The 22,004-nt window shown below is 40.3% G+C and overlaps 1 protein-coding gene across 8 annotated transcripts in view; it reads right to left on the reverse strand.

The window, feature by feature from the left end:
- cblb (Cbl proto-oncogene B, E3 ubiquitin protein ligase) overlaps positions 1-22,004 on the reverse strand; it is a 146,986-nt gene that overhangs the window by 45,807 nt on the left and 79,175 nt on the right. For all 8 annotated transcript variants that reach the window (XR_003986471.1, XR_003986472.1, XR_003986473.1 and 5 more), the window contains 5 exons: positions 20,958-21,045; positions 19,734-19,865; positions 14,683-14,883; positions 12,330-12,524; positions 556-942 (listed from right to left, as the gene is read on the reverse strand). Coding sequence is in view for 4 of the 8 variants with exons in the window: in XM_030438503.1 (XP_030294363.1) it covers positions 556-942; positions 12,330-12,524; positions 14,683-14,883; positions 19,734-19,865; positions 20,958-21,045 (1,003 nt within the window). In the remaining 4 variants the exon portion in view is untranslated. The remainder of the gene's footprint in view (positions 1-555; positions 943-12,329; positions 12,525-14,682; positions 14,884-19,733; positions 19,866-20,957; positions 21,046-22,004) is intronic.

Raw genomic sequence — 22,004 nt, forward strand, 5'->3', positions numbered from 1 at the left:
TAAGGATTCAATAGAAATGGCGGCCATCTTGAAAAATGGTTGCTATCTTGAATTTTTGAGGGACAAGCACCGTTTTCCAAAAAACATTCTTAAGAGAGTATTTTCACAAAATGTTATGCCTACATCACTGTTTGAACGATTGACATAATGAGCATTTGACAGAAATAGCCATGTTGAATTTTTGGGTGGCCTATGCCTTTTTCCCAAAAAGTGACCCTTGGAGAGTATCTGTGCCCAATTTCATGCTTGTATACCAATTTGAACGATTCTCTTGAAATATGCCATTAATCTGCTCCACTAGTGTTCCTCTTTGATACTGTGTAGGTACATTCCTTATTACTTATCAAACAAAGGCAGGAAGACATATTGAAGAAAGACACAGTGACTTTACATTGCATGCACTTACTGTAGTTTACCAGAATTCACTCAAAAGCCAGTAGCCACAAAGTCCCCTTTATTTCAACCATGTCTAATTGAATATCTAAATCTAAAAAAAGAAACAGGCTTTTCCATACGTATGATCCTAAATATTTTCAACTAACATCTCACCCATACCTTGGAGCTTTCTAATTTCCCTGCCCCCTCCATTCTGTGATGTAATCTCACAAATCCTCCTGATGGACAGCTGAGTGGTCTTTCATTCAGGTGAGAGGGGTTGGTGGGCCCAAAGTGGATTGGGTTTTCTGATCCAGTCCTGGTGGCATCTGTAAAGTGGCTGTCTTTGAAACTCCATATCTCAGGGTTTATCTGGGAGTCTGACAGTGCACAAGTAGAGGAGGAGATGGAAGAGGACAAGGAAGAGGAGCTTGGTAGCCAAGACAGGCGGGACTCTGGGGGTATGGGAGGAGGACGATCAGGGGGAGGTGGTGGAGGTGGGTCCCTCTGGAGAGGAGGTGGGGCTGGGAGAGGCTTGTCCTGCTTTCTGGACATGCCTGGTGAAGACTAGAGAGGTGGAAAGATATAGTATGTTAACTTACAATGACAAAAGATTAAACCAAGACTAAATTTTAGATAACACCACACCATCCAGATTCTTTATGTAATTATTAATTTATTGTTTTTGTGTGGAATCTCAAATTCCATGTTATAGGGATCCTATAAAAATGAATTACGGGTTTGTATGCAAAGATACCCCAGTTTGTTGGCATTCAGTGTGGTCACAGTTCAATGCAAGTAAAGTTAAAACCTTATCCATTGACTGATTAGCCAAACCCAAAAGATATTTTTGTAATATCCACCTCCACTAGCTGCCACAAATAAACTTTCACATAACATGAAACACTTAACCATGAATGACTGCAGGGATACCAGAGTGATTGATGGCGTTGTTTAGCTTCTTATTGTTTACTTGCTTTCCAAAAGTTCTTTTTTTTTTTTTTTTTTTACAATTTATAATTTTTGATTTTAAGCGCTATAGCATAGGCTAGATTGAAGGAGCACAGGTCAGTAATTTTGCAACATTTTCATTTATTTTTTTGACATTTGTTAGGACCCACAGATGAAGTCATTAGCCGTATTTAAACAGCCTCTCTGCATTATCTCCGGAGTGGTGGTTCGCCAATTCTCCGCCGATGGTGATTCACACAGAGCGAAGCATCTCCGCCTTCACGTGTGTAATTCACACAGAAAGCCGGCGCTGCGTCGGTGTTTCCCCAGGTGTTCCCCCAGGTGTTCCCCCAGGTGTTCCCCCAGGTGTTCCCCCAGGTGTTCCCCTGTTAATCCAAACCCGCGGACAGTTTATAATCATATGGATTAGGGGTGTTCCAACAAGGGTACCTCACAATTCGATTCGATTTCGATCATGGGAGATTCGATTCTTCGATTATAACGATTGACGATTCGATTCGATTATTGGTGCCACGATTCTTCGATTATTGCGATTTTTAATGCAGACATCAAGTTTAAATATTTGACCAACAGTGTTTTACAGGAGAAGGATAATCTGAACAGCTGTTCTGTTCACACTTATGTAGGAACATGTCCTTTGTCTCATCTTTATATCACAGAGATGCGATCTTCATGTCCACACAGACCTCCCTCTGATCCACCTTCTCTGACACCCTAATGGCCTGACTTTCTCCCTCCCCCTCTCTCCATTCACACTCTGATGCTGAAAGACAACATGGGCTGGGCAATAAACATTGCCAGCGAGAAGAAACGATCTCCTGAGTTCACAGGGGGGGTCCACCAGACCCAAAGGGTTATCACGGAAAGGTGGAAGACGACCATTTGTCACCTTAAGTTCTCCACTTCACTGACTTATATAGGCTCTGTGTTAACAAAACTCTGGACCTCCGAGACTCAGAAAGGTCTCCTCTAACATCTGGTCTTTGTTCATCTGGACGGACTGTTTATAATTCAGTGGGCAGTGGTCACTTGGAAAAACAAGGTCCCAATCTGTTACACCAGGCCTGTTATCAACAGATAGCCCCACATCTGGCATGAGCCATCAAAGTGCCACACGTGTGAATTATGACACTCAACCAGCCAAAGCGTCTCTACATTCCTAGCAGGAGAAAGGAAGAACCTTGATTTCTGTCTTACTGCTAAAATGTACTAAAATGTAATTCCATTCTTTACAGGACAACATATTCTTAATCAGCTTGATGAGAACCCAAACATACTTTTTCCCCCTTTTTTCTGAGTTCAAGGAAACTATAGTTAGTGATTTCAGATTTAATCTTTGAAAGTGAGATGGAGCCACAGCTCCACCTAGTGGTAAGTCCGTGTATAGTTAAGAGGAGAGTTTCTGGAACAGACAAACTTTATATTTGTGCTTATAAATATGATCACCTACCTCCAACATATATACTTGTACCAAAAAATTAAGCTAACCCTTTTCGAAATGTTTTTAAGCCATCAATGCTGTTAAAAACGTATGTACTTGTGTGTGTGTGTGTGACTTGCTATAACCAATGACTTCCCTTTTACTTTATTAGGCAATTTCTGTCATGTCCTTTTCATGTTTTCATATAACAAAGGTTGATGTAAAGACCATGGTGGATTTAGGTGAAAAAGTCGATCGTGATCTTAAAATGTTAAACCGTTGATATATTTTATTAAGTAATAAGTTCACAATATGAGCTGTAACATGAGCTATGACGTCACCGGAGGAAGTGACGTGCCAGTCCGCCCTCAATTCTGCCTTCAGCGTAAGTGTTAAAAGAGTAGACTTCACGTTGCTCGCTCTCTTCTCTTCTCCTTTTTGTAACCCGTACCTGCTTAATCTTTTCTGCCACGCGTGTAAACTTATATTTTTCAAACCTAATCTCCGTACTTTGCTTTGTTTGCGACCCTGGACTTTTCTCCGGACATTTTAGCTGCTTCAAGAGCCTAACCCAAACAACGCGTAGTTATTTTGAAGATAACTCCATTTTAGAAACCGAAGCAAGAACGAGATTAATCCTTTTTTTATATTTCTTTATACCATCAAGTATTGCAACTCAGTAAGCTAGAAGAAGCTATTTTTGTTCTTGTATTTAGTAACTAAGACAGATCGTTCGGCCGGCGTTTCTTTCCCCGTTGTTTTTATACAAGAACCTAATCGATATATGTTCGGAGCTCCGCAATAACCAGCTCAAGAAAGAGACTCTGACCAGAAGTCGTGATTATTATAAAGTCGGCGTAGTTGACTGCTCAAGAAGCCGTGAAGACATCCACAGCCTAGAGGAGAAAGAGCATACGATCGTCTCCGACCGCCTCCAGCCCACACAAGCAAGAACACTGCTGGGCCAGGAGCTGTCCTCTGGTGAACCGGGACGGCATCGTTCTCCAGCGGCTCTGAAACCGCCGCCACCTCCCTGCACAGAGACGAAGCTACTCCAGGCCGTCCAGAGTCCGGGACCCCGTTCTTCTTCCACCAAGTAGGCTAACATCCCACACGACAAGAGTCACACTCGAATGAGATCAGAGTTGGTGTTTGTGTAAGCTTCGAATATATATATATATATAGACCTATATCACAAATTCAAAGCCCTCGCCATATCGCCTCGATAGGATAAGCATTAATTCTGTATTGGTAAATTATTGTTTACTTATACACTAAAACCCACCATCGTTTAAAATTCATCTTGTCCTCATTTTATTTCATAATTCCACAATTTCTGTTAATGTTGTCACCCATTTGAATTATTACTTCACATACTTTTTTCTGCCTTTATTTAGTAAATAAATATATTTAACCGTATGTCATTGTCTGTGCTCTTTTTAATTTGAAGTGGGAAATCGATGGTATCGTGAAAAGAATTCATGACTTCAGAATAGGAGCAAATTGAAATTCAACAGATCAATTCGAGACTGATCTTTTGTGTTCAAGCCAAACTTGGACAGTTAATATTCTGGCTAGTTTCCTCCGAGCTAGTCGCACAGAGAATCATCGGAGGTGGTGCCCCGTCTAAAGGTATTGTTGATTACCAGTAATTAATTAATTGCCGGTAATTAATTATCCCTTTTTATCATAGTAGTGTCTCCTACACTTAAAATGTTTTTTGTCTTTTCAATGTAATTTTCAATCTATGAAATCAAACTGTGCCTTTTTTTTGCCAAGCTTCTCTCAAGTTTTACTCTTTCGAATAATCAACCATCTACAGAACTTTTCAGTACACTATTTTTCTACTTCTTCTTATCATCATTATCATTAGGGGACCAATACGCGTTTCCTAGGACCAGCAGTGCTCGGAACCCTACTGTAATTGTAAAGATTTTTAGGGGGCCAAGCCCGAGAGGCAGAGGGAATGCGTCTGCAAGCATACGCGTTTCCTAGGACCAGCAGTGCTAGGAACCCTATTGTAATTGTAAAGATTTTCATTTTTATTTTTCTCCAGCTAAAAGTGGCGCTGCAGGCTAAACCGTGCAAGGGAGGGCTGTGCAATTTGGAGGGTTGGTCCAGACTCCTGCGAATATCTCAGACACAAAAAACTGCAGGGGGCGCTATAACCTAGGCCAACACGTTTTTGCCTATAACTCCCAAACCGTATTTTGCACATTCAAAAACCATGTATCCCCAGATTCCCTGAATGGAGCTGAATCACTTTGCGACGTGTTGACGCAAAAACTGGAAAACCTACTTTTTCTAACTCCTCCTTGGGATTTTGTCCGATCTGCGTGAAACTTGCCACGTACACTCTTCAGTTGGATCTGATCTAAAGTTATCAAAAGAATTTTGCTCTGTCAAAAAATGCGCAAATTATTAACAAACACTTTTCTGTAGTTAGCTATAAAAATGTAAACTGTTTGATATCTCGGTCAAACTTAATGCTATTAACACCAAATTTGAGTTCCTTGGTTGCCATGACACTGGGTAGCGATGAGCCGAATTTGGCGAATTTTGCCCACTCGGAGGTGCTGAAAAGATGGGAAGTTTTTATCTCTTGAACGGCTTCACCGATTTTTACGAAATTTGGTCGGTATGATGTAGGGCCAATCCTGAGGCCATATCTTGAAGGTGGTCGTGAGTGGTCAATGTGTGCGTTTCTTATTAGAAGACAAAAAACAACAAACATTAATTTCAGCCAAACTATTATGCTGAGAGCTTTGAAATTTATATGGTAGATATAGAATAGGTGACAGTTCTTCCATACCAAAAATTGTACATGTACTCCACTAGGTGGCGCTATAATGGATGCAATCGCATTTTTGCCTGTAACTTCCACATTTCAAATAACACATTTGCAAACCTTATATCCATATGTTCCCTGAACACAGCTGGGTTTTCTGACATAGGACACGCCCACTTCTTTTGCACATTTTGTTGCTAAATCGCCACATATGCAAAACCTACTTTTTCCAACTCCTCCTCGGGATTTTGTCCGATCTGCATGAAACTTGGCACGTACACTCTTCAGCTGGACCTGATCTAAAGTTATCAAAAGAATTTTGCTCGGTTAAAAAATGCGCAAATTATTAACGAACACATTTCTGCAGCTAGCAATAAAAATGTAAACTGTTTGATATCTCGGTCAAACTTAATGCTATTAACACCAAATTTGAGTTCCTTGGTTGCCATGACACTGGGAAGGGATGAGCCGAATTTTGGCGACTAGGGGGCGCTAAAAAGATGGGAAGTTTTTGTCTCTTGAATGGCTTTACCGATTTTTACGAAATTTGGTCGGTATGATGTAGGGCCAATCCTGAGGCCATATCTTGAAGGTGGTCATGACCGGTCAATGTAGGCGTGCCTTATTACAACAAATCCAAATCGGCACACATTCAGCCTTTTGCACTTCCGGTGCACTTCCCATTACAGCGAATACCACGGCTCAGACGTTGGCCTGTGTCCTCACTTTTGCCCTGAGCCCGTCATCCTTTGGGGCCAACTTCTGTCGGCTCTGCGGTGCATGGGGTCCGAGTTGCGCGGGGGGGCTTGGCCCCAGTTCATAACTGCTTGCAGTTCTAGTTAATTATTATCATTAATAATATTGTTAAAGTGTGCCTCTTATGGTTTAACAGAAAAATACATCATACAAACAGCAACTTTTGCAGCATTGTCAGTCTGATGGCGAGTTATATACTTTCTGTCATCACTAACATACTGTTAATAATCAAAGAAGCTCTGAGGCTTTACATGTTCTATGTTATAATACAAGATTTCAGCATTGAGCTACAATCAGGCTACATTCATGATATTGTACAGTCAAACTAACCAAAAACTTCTTATTGATCATTATAAAGTTTCAGGGCATTCCTGTAACCATGGTAACTCATGGTGTTTTACACAGATACACTCCAGAGAAAGTCCAGACTACAGTTGTTATTTCACACATGCAGCACACAACAGGAGACTCTCCGTGTCAGACGAGTTCTCACGTGTTGACTAAACTCCATTGGTAATGTAGCAGCGCGACGAGTCCTTGCTAGCTAAGCAGCTAAACGTTAGCGCCGCTCTGTGTTTAGATCCCGCCCTGTGTGGGTCACTACACTGTCATTGGTCAGGCGCGCACACGCTGTTAACGATCCAATTGGCTGTAGAGTGTGACAATCTGTCAATAAAGATTGGCCAACAGTTGTTCTCCTCCGATCTACATCGATCTCATAAGTCGCCTCTGTGAAGTTTGAATGACGGAAATCCGTCGTGGCGACGGAGAACTTTAACCCATGTGAACTTATTCAGTCTGGGGCTTCAGTACAGTGAGGTGAACACAACACAAACACAGTAGAGCAGAGTGGCACTCACACTCATCGGTGAGGGAGTTTGTAGCGCGGCTCCATGGTGTGCACCACTAACCATAGACATAATATATGTCGACGCCTCATAGACTGATGCTGCCTATTGGAGCTGACGTATCAGCGCGGCCGCCATCTTGGATGGGTCCCTAATGCGCCCCCCCGCATGTATTTCTACTGAGGAAGGTCTATCCACAACTACAATAACCGAATTTTTACCAGATTTTCACACGGTTACAAACGGCAGAGCTTTAGTTATGATACAGGGCGCTGTCACAAAAAAAAAATAATTATGTTCTTTTAAAATCTTACTTGTGCGATCCCCCGCCATCTGCTAACAATACTGCGCCGGTTATTGCAACCGTAAACTGCACAAAATATGGGCATAGTTGCTCGCTCTCCGTTGATTCCGATTGACTCTGGTGCTAGCATACAGTGAGGAGACCCAACCAAGATGGCGGCGACACTGGGTTACGTTCCAGCACATCATGAGGTGTCTACGTATATTACGTCTATGCCACTAACGTTACTGCTCCGTTTGTTGTGGTCCCACTCACTAAACAGTCTGGGCGGCGCGTGCGCTAAGGTTCCGGTTACGTGTTTTTTGTTCTGGTCTTGCGGCAAAGCATCAGCGTTAATTAATAGATGCCAAATCGTCACGTGACGCAACGCGATGCATCGCCACATCGATGAATTGCACCCACCTCTAATATGGATGCTGTTATAATGTGTAGTGATTGAGATCCTGACCCACCAAACATCCTGGAAAGTGACCGAGTTAAGTTTTTCGCGCTAAATTACATAATCACCAGTGGCGGCTGGTGACTGAAAAAATTGGGGAGGACAGGAGGAAAACCAGTCCACGGTGTCATGTTATTTTATACAAGTCAACTACTTATCCCTACTTTCTTATATTCAATGAAAATTAAGCAATAAAACAATGACTTACAAGACTTCTTTAAAAAACATTTTATTAAATGGCTAATATACAAGACAAAAAAAAAATACCAATGTGTGCCCCTACCGGGATTCGTTCCCCAGTCGCCTGCGTGGCAGGTAACTGCTCTATCCACTGCGCTAACATTATGTCCTCTATCGGGACGAATGAAACGAAACCTATGAATTATCTTTCTGACTGCTTCGCTCTGATTTCTCCAGAAAGTTTTTTTTCTTTCAGAAATGTGCTTATATTTCCTTTGAAACTGATTCCAACATCGCTGAAAACTCCATATTTCTTGTCCGAGCATGGCTGGCAGTGAAAGCTGTAAAATACATGAAAGTATTTTTTGTTTACAGTTGTATAAATGTGAGAATGAAATTTGGGAACTGTTATTGGACCAACCTGCTGTCAATCTTGTATTGTGGTTGCTGATTGGTAAGGGAGGACGTCCTCCCTTAGCGCGTCATTTTACGTGTCTTAGCCAATCATAGATCAGCATGAAAAAATCCTAAATGCATTGAGTGAATGGAAGGAGATCCCTCCCACGGAGGACAGAAGCCCTCCGTCCTCCTCTAGCCCCCACCTTCCTGCTCCCTGCTCCTCTCACAGACTGCTCTGTCTCCTTTGTCTGCAGCTACCGCTGTTGAACCGTTTTAAGTGGATTTTCTTCCAAAGAACAAACTTTTTTTTATGATATAATATATACATATAATATTTCATAAATGATACTGAGATTTGGTAATGATTTATTTCAACCAGTTACTCTTTCTTAAAAAAAAAAAAATTGATCTTCCTCTTGCCTCTCAAAAATAGAGGAGGACCAACCTCCTCTGCCTCTATGGACAAGCCTCCTCTGATAATCACCATCAGTAAACAGGCTGCTGTCTGACTCTGTTGCTCATTGGGACAGAGGCTGTTTTCTGGGGGAAAGTTTCCTGAAGTCTCGGTCCGGAGAGCTGACGGTCGCTGTGATTTATTTTCATCACAAAAACTCAGTGAGTTAAATTTTTTAGCCGGTGACAGAAGCTGTTTTTTTGAGCAGAAATGTGAGGAAGAGTCGGTAGGACAGACAGATGGACGGACAGGAGGACAGACGCTTCTCCACGTACAGCTGTGGTATTTGTTTTACTCATATAAGTTGCCAAAGACAGTTACAGTTACTACGTTACTTTTGTTCGGTCCTGTAATGTTGCTTTGTGGGGCATTTCTCTGTATATAGTTGAGTTAAGGACCTGTGCAGTTATCAGACTGCACGACCGACACACCCCCGCTCCGCGCCTCCGGATTATCCGTTCACACTGGGACGGCTCACCAATAATGCGGCCCTTATACTACCTCCAGAGGCGGATCAGCGCCGGAGCGAAATTTCCCCCCTCTCCGCATCTGAAACTTTCACACAGGGGAGGGTGCGGAGAATTGCTGCAGGATCCCCGCATGCAAACGGCAGTGTGAAAGTCAAAGTCAAAACCCAAGAGCATTCATTGTTCTCGCTCTCTCACTCAATGCCCTCTACTCCTTCAACTTCGGATCTTCAAGGGCTCCTCTCCACCTCCCCCAACGGGGCTGCTTGCCTTCAAGATCCCTTCTTCTGGGCCCAACAAGCTGTGGAGAGCTGCAAGCTGCATTGGCAGCAGGCCCAAAGAACTTCTCCTCACTGCAGCGACACAAGGTCCTGCAAAGCTGAGGATCTGAGGAACACCAAGCAGGTTAGCACTGAGCTGCTATCCTTACAAAGGAAAGGAGGGACCAGTTTCCTCCTCTGGCGACTTTCATCAAACCTTGCACAGCAAGAACAGCTTTGCTCAACATTGGAGCCCCAACTTTCTCCTGCAACCACCAGCACCTTCTCTTCTAAGACTGGTAACGTTGAACTGGGCTTAGATAGCAAAGCCATAGCCATAGCACGGCTAAGCACAGGACTTTAAACTCTGGTTGATGTAATGTGTTCAATTTATGTATTTGTTCAGTGTTTTGGTGTTATCGTGACCTCAAGTCAAGTTATTGGTAATTTGCTTTCCTAGACGGCTAATTCGACATTAGTTGAATTATGCTTCACACAGACCAGAGTCTCTGCATGCAACTAACCATCTTCTATAACCTGGCACCACGTCACACACACACACACAGACACACACACACACACACACACACACACACTTGTATATAGTACATGTTAGTTAGATTGTGTGTTTCCATCTTTGTGTTAAATAAAAGACCTTGAACCTTCTTGCAGTCTATTTAATATTGTACAAGAGTGAATGTTGCCAACCTCCAGAACTCCAAAATCCTTCAACCATTACTAGCTGTTATGGTAAATTTGGTTGTATTTATCTAGTTAATTATTAACCAGAGTTATAAACAGTTCAGTAAATTTTTATGAGACTGATTTAGTAAAATTGCTATCTTTTCCCTTCTTCAAGGGTGGTGCCCCGAGGTGATCTAATGCAAATTGGATCATATTATTTATCATAATTAATAATTATCCCAAATAATCATTAATTATTATTGATAGTCAAATTTAACCTAAATCCCCCTTTTATTGTTGTTAAACACTCCTTAACTGGGCCTTGTGTAATGCAAGGCCCAACACATTCTTTTTCCTTTATTTGGTTTCACATCTTCACAACAATTCCATATTCATCTTTAGATACGTCCTTTCATACAATGAGCAATTTTTTCAGTTTTTTAACACAAAACAAAAACAGACAGTACATAGGGTGTTTTGAGTTTGAGAAAATGAAATAAATATAGACAAGTTATGAAGAGCTGAATAAACATGTTCTTTCTTTATATTGTGTTTTTTTTTTTCGGGAAATATACATTCTCCACTTTTTCCAAATTTTCCTCGAATTGGCATTCCGGGAGCCTCATTGAAAGGTCAGTCTTTCCATTAAAGAGAGTTCATAAAAAATATCGTACCAGCTCTCAATAGAAGGGGAATCTGACTGGAGCTATTTCCTTGCAATAGCTTTTTTGGCAGCAATACTTAGGATTCCAAATAAGTATTTTGCTTCAACATTTGTAGAAATTGAACATAAAAGACCAGAGAGGAGTTCATCCTACTTAAATTAAATTTTTGTCTCAAATATATGACTAATTTTGAATAGCTTTAAACCAAAAGGCATTTACTTTGGACAGGCCCAAAAAAGTGATAGTGGTTGGCTTCCTGGGAGTCACAATTCCTCTAGCAGCTGGAACCGCTGAGTGATGAGATGCCTGAGCAGGTGTAATAAAAAATCTACAACATTCTTCCAGACAAACACCCGCCATGCAATTGAGCTCAAAATAGTCCACTGAAATTAACAGTATTCCTTCCAGAACTCTTCTAAGATCCAACTATTATTTTCCCTCTCCCAGTTTTGTTTTATATAGGTGAAGCTTAACATTTTGATTTTTTAACTTTTCTTTTAGTTTTTGCTCTAGCTTTTTGTTACTGCTGAAACACGAATTGTCTATGATGGGAATACATTCATCAGCATTGCAGAAGAGAGCAAAGGTTTTTGATTAAGAGTAGCATACTTAGAGATAATAACTGCCCACGGCATCTTTCAACCATCCAACCTGACCCCGCCAGAGAGAAGACGAAGAGTCATGCTAATCTAGCAAAGTTTTGGCTTGCTCCTGGTTAATGTCAAGAAGCAAGAAATTAAATGGACATAGGGGACTGCTGGTCAAGCAACAGGACTGTTGGGCCCACATCTTGACAGAGACACAGTCAAAGTGGATTGACAGTGTTTAGCTGATAAAATATTTTTGTAAATTTTTTGTAAATTTTGACTGTAAAGCACTTTCTGAACTTATCATTGACATAAAGATAGTTTAAGATGTTAATATGACAGTCAACATTAACTGTAATGATTATTTACAGGAAAAGACAGGTGGCCTTTTTTGTTTATATCAGAGGTGTGATGGTCTCTGCCTAGCATAAACAGTCTGATGCAGGTGTGGTTATGAATTACTGTGTTGCACCTGGGCCTAACGCTCCCATAGGATAAAAGGTCAGCTCCCATTGTTTTACGGGCTCTCTCACTCACCTGGACTTATTCAAACCTGCTCCTGCAGGCTTTCGTCTTTTGTTCGATTTCTGTTTTGCTTTTGCTTCACAACACCTTACACATCATTGTTCAAACATCCACAGTTACACCACTGCCGTTACTGACTGACACACTTCACCCGTATTTGTCATGGCCTAGGAGCTGGGTTATGACAGAGGAATGATATGACTTACCTTGGGGGAGGCGGTGGGACTAACAGATGGGGAGCGAATGGCGCCTTTCTGGATGAGGTCAAGTCGTGGTGGGACTGGGGGAAGGCCAAGGTGCTGGACACAATGGCTTAGGTCTCCTCCATGACCCTTTCTGTGTTGGCTGACAGGTGAAGAGCTGGGAGACACCATTGGCGAGTTCTGGCGCTCGGCACAGTGCTGAGAGAAAAGTCAATTATTTCTTTAAGGTGTATTCTTCATGTATATATGTGTGTATGTATATATCCATATATATACATACATATATACATACATACAAATATACAAATATTTTGAATATACTGAATGAATTCTTGAATATATGGAAGGAACCTTGAATATATTGAATGATGTATGTATGTATGTATGTATGTATGTATGTATCATCATATATATATATATACTGTATATTAGGGGTGTCAACGTTTACAATTTGTTCTACACGTGTAAACGGGGCTTCTAACCGACGTGTACACGGTTACACGTCGGAGATTTATGATCTCTTTCTATCGCAGTTGTGGTAGCACCGATGCCATCAGCAATCTCTCCCTCCAAATTGTTCGGGTGTTTCCATCACAGGTGGTTTAGCATGGATCCCGTGCTGTTGTTGTAAGCCAACTTTGCCTGACAAAGCCTACACTCAACTTGATTTCCACTGGCAGTTTGTTTAAAAAACACACAGTGCTCCGCTTGTTGACCGCCGCCATCGTGTCCCCCAGTCAACTTGAAGTGACGTGACGCGACACTGGCTGAGGCTGCGGGTTTTTTTAAATTTTTTTTATATCAACGTAACATTGTGCCCCATTCATCTATTATGTATGCGGATAACTGCACTAGTGGGAACATTTAAGTGTATAGTTAGTTAATGTTATTATCTGAAGCTTTCAGGTAACATTATCTTACTTTCACTTTTAAAAATTGCGTCCGTCCAATTTTCCTTCGGGCGTCGGTATCAATTTATAGCGGGTCGGCTCTGGTACGGAATGTAATCTGTGCTACTGTCGGATAACGGGTCGGATGCGGTGACCAGTGCAGGACTCTGGTCTAAGTGAAAATTTTAATCCTCTAGCCAATTATCAAGCTAAATATCCAACATGCTAGTTAACGTCAAAGACTGCGGTGGAAGACGACGGTAAAATATTTCCACTGGATTTATTTATGCCTGAATTTTTAAGGTGTGGCGGCTTTTATTTTTTGACGTGGCGGTGCGCCACAGTCAATTACATGTAGGGGAAACCCTGAATACTATACATATTGATGAGAAATGAACGAGGAGGAGGAGGAGGAAGAAAAAAAGAGGTGTAAACGGTTATTGATTTTTCTAAACGGTTATGATTTGTTATCCGTGTATCCGTTTACATGTGTAGACGTTGACACCCCTACTGTATATCATTCAATATATTGAAGAATCAATTCAATATATGAATGGCATGCCATAATATAATATATTATATATAATACATATGTATATTAGGGGTGTAACGATACACAAAAGTCTCGGTTCAGTACGTACCTCAGTATGGGGGCCACAGTTTGGTACGGTTTGGTACAACGTAAAAATAAAAACATGTAAAAGAAAGTCGCGCGTGCGAGATAGTAAGTCGCACTAGCGAGATAAAAAAAACTCTATCCATGTCACCTCCAGGGCTCCGTAGTTATCCCTGTCTGAGCATACAATGTGATTAATCATGTGGTCACTTGAGAGCTGCTGCTCTAAGGCTTTGTTCAGACTACCAGTCCAAATCCCCAGTGACATAACTAGATCTATACAATCTTTTGTAATCCACATTTGGAGGTGGTTAGAAATGTGATTCAAATTAGATCTCTACAGGTGCATCTTAGTATGGATGCTCTGGCCGCTAATATCGGATTTCAAAGCATCTTTTGTGTCACTCACGATGCGCCACACACAATGGTGACATAAAATCCAAAGATATAAGTACATCAGAGCGCCTTAGGAGAATCCAGGCTGCTTCTAACAGAACCATATGGATGACAACATGGAGAACATAATAAGTGAAGTCACAGCTGAAAAATCCATGACTTGACAGTGTGAGCATATAAAGTTACCGATGCATATGTTTGTTCCCATAGCAACCCATTCAGATATGTTGGCGACATCTAGACCCAGAAATCAGATCTGATCAGTTGCATATAATAGTGAGAACACTCCATCTTTCAGATCTGATGGGAGAAACAAATCAGATTGTGGTCTGGACATAGCCTTAAAGGTTCAACCACACTTTGCTAGGACTATTATGAACACCCTAAATAAATGGCATATTAAATTTCTTAAGCCATCTACCGACAAATAGATCTACTATCTGCAAGTCTTTACCTTCCTGATGTTTGCCAGTCCGCTCATGACCAGGCAGTCCTCTCGGTCTTCCTCATCATCCAGCTCCAGCAAAGGGCAGCTGTGCTGGTTCAGGAGAAAGCATTTGCTGCCCTCATTCCGTGGGTCAAAGGGATCCACAATTATTTGTTCTGTGCCTTTGATCTCACACCGACAGAATGGACAACCCTGACCATCGGATTCCTGGAACAGATAAGGGAAAGAGTAACATTTATAACCAACAGACATCTCTATATCTAATGATCTGCTGACCAGTGTTTCGTTGTTGGAGTGGGAACATAAGGAATCACTTGGACCTGTGGGAGGGCTGATGTTGCACTTAGCTGGGATACACATGGTTATGGTTATGTGCTTCACTACTACCATATCTCTCTTCTCCACATTCATGAAAGAACTCTGGCAAAGTCATGACTGGATACATGCTTATGTAGATCCTCTCCACTGAAAAGTGTTTTGCAACTTTACAACATTCATTGGCCACATGTACATATTCCACATGGCAGCCCTTGTCAAACAGGGGTCATAAATAAGAGAATAAAGGAGGTTTTGGTTTTCAGTGCATCTCCTGCAACAGACTCAGAAGCCAAAATCAAAGGCAGACAATATTAACAGAGAACAAAGTTGCATTTGTGGTGGCCATATGGTTAGGGACTTGGCAGGGTACCTTCCCCGCCTGATGAAATGTATTCCTATTTCAAGTGGGTTGAGAAGGGAAGGAGTGGGAGGTTAAGAGGAATGGTCATAGGCGCTAAGGAAACCATATAGCTCACCAACAGACACGACTGAATTGACAAACTGCTCCTGAAGTTCTGCCATGGTAAAGTGAAGAAATAAACATTTCCTGCTTTACTTCGGTTCAGAAATAGACCCAAATAGACATTTAAGTTCATAAACAGGGTGTTGCTAGACTTAACATTCTACACTGACGTATGGATTTGCAGATGTCTAGACCTCGAGGTTATAACGGGGCAAAATCTACAGTTATGGTCAAATGTTTACATACACTTGTAAAGAACATGTTTATCATGGCAGTCTTGAGTCCCAGTGATCTCTACAACTCTCATGTTTCTGTGATGTAACGAGTGGAAGATATAATACCTTGTCACAAAAAATCATGAAGTTTGGTTCGCTAATTAATTTATTATAGTTCTCTAAATATGAGACCAAATCTGCTGGATCAAAAATATAGATACAGTAAGTATAATATTTGGTAAAATGTCCCTTTACCAGTTTTACCTGAGTTAGATGCTTTTAGTGGCCAGCCATAAGATTCTGGTAGTCCTCTGGTAAAAATTGTAACCACTCCTCTACAGCTTGCTGGCTATAACTTTGTCCCTTAAGCACAGTCCACTGGTTCTCAAAAGGTTCAAGTCAGGACTCTGGAAAGGCCGTTCCAAAACCTCTATTCTAGCATGACTGATCCATTCCTTTACCACTTCTGATGTCTGTTTGGGATCATTGTTCTGTTGGAACTCACACGTGCGCCCAAAACCCAATCTTCCGACCAATGATTTTAGGCTTTCCTGAAGAATTTTGAGATAATCCTCCTCTTTCATTATTCCATTAACTTACATTAGAGCAGCAGATCCATTGGCCTCAAAACAGTCCCACAGCATAAAACTACCAGCACCATACTTGACAGTAGGTATGGTTTTCTTGGGGTTAAAGGCCCAAAAATCCCCAAAATTGATTGTTCAAGTTGTTGAGCCAGCAAATTTGGTCATTTTCAGAAGACCTATAGTTAATTCATTATTAAAGCATACTTCATGAATGTTTTAGTGACTAAGTCCACTCGTTCCATCACAGAAAATTGAGACTTGCAGAAATCACTGGGACTCGAGACTGCCATGTGTATCTGAACTATTCAACTAGACTGCAGTTGAGGAATGATTCATTTGAGATGTCTAGGTCCAAGGTTATGTATATGCCAAATTTGTAGATTTTCCCTCCAAAGGTTTCTGAGACATCATATTCACAAGAATGGGAAAGACAACCTGAAAACATAATACTCTTGCCACTGCTATCAAAAGCACAGATTAATAAAAAAAAAAAAGTTTGTACATCTAGGTGTCAAATAAATGCCTATCAAAAAAAAGAAAGAAAAAAGCTGAACAACAGTTTGCATCAGTCTGGACAAAGTTGTCTTTGTAGTTGGTGGAAAGAACTTGTGACTATTTTCCAACACGCTTGATACAATTATTAGTAAGTTGCACAAATCTTATCATCTAATAAAACCTACCATCTGGTAAAGATAAGGCACCGGAAAGCCCCTGTGAATCACTCTGTGTCCTCACTGAATTGGTTCAGGGTAAAACTAAAAGCTAGAATGAGGGAACTCTTACATGTGCCCCCACACTCTTCAGAGATCAAAAGAAAATAGGATGTGGAATTACACTGATCATCAGCCAGCTGTCAGTGTGTTCCACCCCAGATGACTAATAAAAAGAACAAAAGGAATGTCAGGGAATCGCCACTGAGTCAATTACATGAGCAGATTGGTGCTGGGGGATTCACTGCCACATGGTAGAAGGGTTCCCCCTATCTCTCTGACTCATAGTATAGCTAATGTGGAGGAACATACGTAATTATTAAAGCACACATTCTGTATATACACACACACAGACATACAACACTAAATCACTGATTGAGGTTGTATAGGAAGCAGGGTCATGTAGAGTTGTCAAAACAGGAAGTATGAGAAACAAACACTGTTGGTATGAGTGCTCCTGAATCCTGCTGTTCAGAGGGCACAAGGCAAACCAAAAACTATTGCGTGTGCTCCAAAAATCTTCAGAAGTTCAATCAGGGTTTTCCAACACCTTTTGTGCAAAGGACCCTGAAACTTGACTTAAGAAAATATTCTGGGGAGCAAAGGTAGGTTTTAGAAACAACTTCCCATTAGGAATTCATTATTTCTTGTAAGCTGTAACCAAAACTGATTATTAATCAGTAAACTGATTTTTTGCAAGATCAGAATTTCCTTTTTTGCAAGATTAAAAAAGAACACAGTTAAGGGTTACTTCCTGTGACACCATTAATAGATTGGCTGCATTTTCACAGAAAGCACTGGAGGGGACATCAGTGCTTTCATTATAATTTCCTCTCAGCATCACTGGTAAGCAAAAGAGGATAACAAGTCCTACATTTGAATACGTTTGAAGGGTTTAAACTCTATTTTGCGGTTTGCTTCTTTTGAAATAAATCCTTTCGAGTAAAGCAAAGCACAAGAGGTTCAACAAAATGTACACAATTACAATGCTGACTGAAAAAAAGTGTACTCATCTTCATGTATAAAACCTGCAGTAATTGTCCTATAGATGGATAGATTATAGGCAGAGACATCAGGTCTCCTGCTTTATCTTTGTATGTACATCCCACAAATTGGGAAAGTTGAACAATTTTATACATATCTAACATCAATAAGAGCATTATTAAATGAGTGCTAATATATCTGCCCTCTAGATCAAGGCTGTACAGTGCGACATATATGTCGCACGTGCTACATCAAAACATGCCTGTGCTAAGAATTAAGCTGCCCTGTAGCATGGGTGCTATGGGCAGATTTAGCCACAAAAAAAAAAAAAATCTTGTCCGGAATCTTGTTTGAAACCGCAGAATCCCTGTATCCCTACGCACTAGCGTAACTGGGCAACAACTGATCTGTGAGCGGCAGAATACAGCACGAGGCCCAGTTGCTGGACGAGAGGTTTACTTTCGATAAAAACGAAACTTAACTCTCCGTATCCTTCCACATTAGCGCTCATGCGTAGGGATATGGGGGTTCTGCGGTTGAGAAAATGTAGTCCCAAAAGAAAGCGCGGTGTGACTGTGATGTAAAGCGGTGTGAATTTGACCTAAAAATGAGTTGTTTGAAGTGTAATAAAGATGCTTCTTCTGTATCTGAAAACATTTCGAGTAATTATTCTATAATTGTATTACGTTATGTATATATGAATTACACTTGATGTTACTGTGTAAGTGATGAGCTGCATTAATTGTCCTCTGTAGAGGTGACAGGCATTTTTAGGGTGTGCTACAACTCTCTGGTCCTGTGCTAAAAAACTGTCAGCCTCTGTAGCACTAGTGCTATGTGCTGAAAAAGTTAACGTACAGCCCTGCTCTAGATGAATCTTGATTTTAAGACAGGTTTTTGGGCCTGTGTCCAGTACTGAAGAGTGAATGTGTATGTGTCCCTGCCAGAGATCAATACCATTAGGGTCAGTACAGAACTTGTCAGGAGAGCCATCACTGTGACTGTAAAACAGATGTCCCAAGCAAAGGAGTTATGTGTGGTGGTGGGGGGTATAACAGACTGAGGGAGTAAGGAAGGAGAGGAGGGGGTCTCTGGACTGATGTAAATGACTCATAAGGGGAAGGTTATTACAAACACTTTTTGGTGGCACAGCTTCTGCTGCATAAACGAGTGCACAAGCACAATGAAGACAGCAGTGCAGGACGGTGCGCTGTGGAATGAACACAAAGTGATAGCAGACAGCAAGACAAAGAGAAACACATGTGGAAACACTGGATAATACTGTGTGCACACACCTTCACTTTTGCTACTCACTGATTTGTGGAAATTTGATTAGGACAGATGTAAGGACAGGAAGGACGTGACAGGTTTTTTTTCTACCATGTATCTTGCACTGGAGGCTGAAAGCTGCTTCTATTATTCAGTAGTCCTTTCTCACTTATTTGCAAATGCTTATTAATCTTCAAACCACATTCATTCCACTTTCAAGAGCTAAAATTGTTCATATCTTACATGTGGGCTTTTGATATTTTTTGTAAAACTAGACAAAGAACTGAAGATGTAAAGATTCTTGCATAAACCCAGATGTCCCATACACATGTGTAAGGGGAACATTGAACCCTGGATCTCGAAATACAAAGTACAAGTACAAGGGAAATTATTCCTCATTACACACTGGATAATGAAATGGAAACGTTTGTAAACATCTTCATACTACAAAAACTACAGAACATATATACAGACTATAAATGTGTTAATGCAGTACAGTTCACTACAATACCTGCCAGGCTGTAAGACAGGAGGTGCACATAAGGTGACCACAGGGTTCGATCTTCACGTCTTTGTCATTTTCAGCACAGATCTTACAAAGCTGAAAGGTGGAGCCCATTTCACAGTACAGCTCATACTGCTCCTGTTGAGGCAGAGCAAACTCCTGTTAGTCATCGAGAGGGGCATATATCAAACTAAAGCTGAGAACAAAAACACATATACTTATGTCAAATTTTATGTTGTTTGCAAGGAATTTCCATCTCTAACTCAGAGCTATTCCATGACCTTAAATTGTCATAGTCAGTGTTGTTGTCACGAGGGTAGAATTTTTTTTTTCTAAGCTACAATAAGTTCTATTAAACAAATAATATAAAAAAAAACAATTAAAGCCATCTATTAAATCCAGTAATATGTACTGATTTCCTCTGTTTGGAAATATTCTCAAAATATTCTCATCATGTCCTAAATTCTTGGACACAACACCTGACAACAATTATTCTCTTCATACATTATCATCTGGTCGGGCTGCTAAAAATATGTTTGAGACAGTCAGACATTAATAATAGAGTGTACAAAAAATGAAGACTTCTTTTGGCCATTCACAGTAAGCACTACACTGAAGTGGATGGACACATCACTAGCTACAAGTAATTATCTCTCACATAGTGACAGATAATTACCTTTGGTTAGGGCTCGGACACAATGAAAAAACATTCACACCCATGAGACTCACGTAAAATCACACAACAGTTTATTTGTGCAAAGTTACATCAAAAGAATAGTCTCTACACTCAGTCAACATTTTCAAAATGGAAAATGTAGTGTCAGTTCTCGAAAAAATCATCAACTGCTTTTTGTGCATAGCGACACTGAAATGTCTCTATGCACAAAAAGCAATTTTGGAATAATTTAGAGACAGACAAAAAGTCACAGTTAGACGATTACTTTTACAACATTGTAACATTGACAAATGTCATTTTACTTCATGCCTTATGTAATTAAAAAATAAATACATAAATAACCATTGGTTCACTGAGTGATCTGACAAAAATGTGACCAAATTCAGTCAATTCAAAGTGAACATTTTTATACCATTGAATAAGTGAGGTACTGTGAAGTGCACATTATGTATTTTGGCTTTGTGAGACTAAGAAATTCCATGACCAGTCGGAAACATGACCATCACTCTGTTTATCCAGATGACGCATGTTTTCAGAAACACATACAAACCCACTTGTGTAACTTTGATGTGATCATGAGGCATCGGCTCACATAAACCGGTGAGATCAGGATTGTAACTGCGTCCATCAGGGAACAAATAGCTGTGAATGAGAAGAACTTGTTTGAGTTTTAACAAGCTTACAGTTACACATACACTGCACGTTATTTGCTCAAAATAATTCCATCAGTCATGATGTGTTCGGCACATCATCCAACATGTTATCAAGTATTAATTTCAATAATTAAAGGGATTTGATTTTTAAAAATGTATATTGGTAACACTTATTTTATAGATCTACACATTTTGGTTAGTAGGTGGTACTTACCAAGCAAAGTACCTCCAAATTAACACAAGAAATTAAAATGTATTGAAAATTAACAAAATATCATTTGATAATATTATTATCATATTTTTCAAACAAGCAGTTATCAGGTATCAGGTAATTTATCAAATTCATTTCCAGGAAATTTACAACTAGTTTCTGACTTCCCTAACTTCCCCTCAGCAGGACTCTAAATTAAAGTTGTTGCAGATTCATTTTCAACTAGTTTCTTACTATCACCTGTTGTTGATGTCACTTGATTCTTGATTATATGATTTCTGATCACTAACTAAAAAAAGAAAAAGATATACATTTCGGAAAATTCTTCAAAACTTGTGCTGATCTGCTGAAGTGTTAGAAATTAAAAATGTAAATTGCTAAAAAATTTACTTGTAAGACAGCCATCACACTCTGTATTCAGCATGTACTTGTTAATGATAAGTTTAAAAAAAAGTTATCCATTGGCCATTTAATCAATCCTGATTTTTGACACATTTCTTTAAAAAGCATTTCTATTTAAAGAATTCATGTACCTTTTTTAAACCTTGAAATAATATGTTCAAAATCATTTTGATGGCACAGTGTGTTGTAATAGTGTAAATGACGTCTCTGCCACAGCCACTCAAATCAGCATTTACATTTCTAGGTATAACTACAACGGATGACATTTAAAAGAGGGACTGATTGGAACCTGTGTCCCCCTCACTTGCTGGGGTTCTCCCTATTTGATCAAAAGC

This window comes from Sparus aurata, chromosome 13 (genome assembly GCF_900880675.1).
Source record: "Sparus aurata chromosome 13, fSpaAur1.1, whole genome shotgun sequence".
In the NCBI taxonomy this organism is placed as follows: domain Eukaryota; kingdom Metazoa; phylum Chordata; class Actinopteri; order Spariformes; family Sparidae; genus Sparus; species Sparus aurata.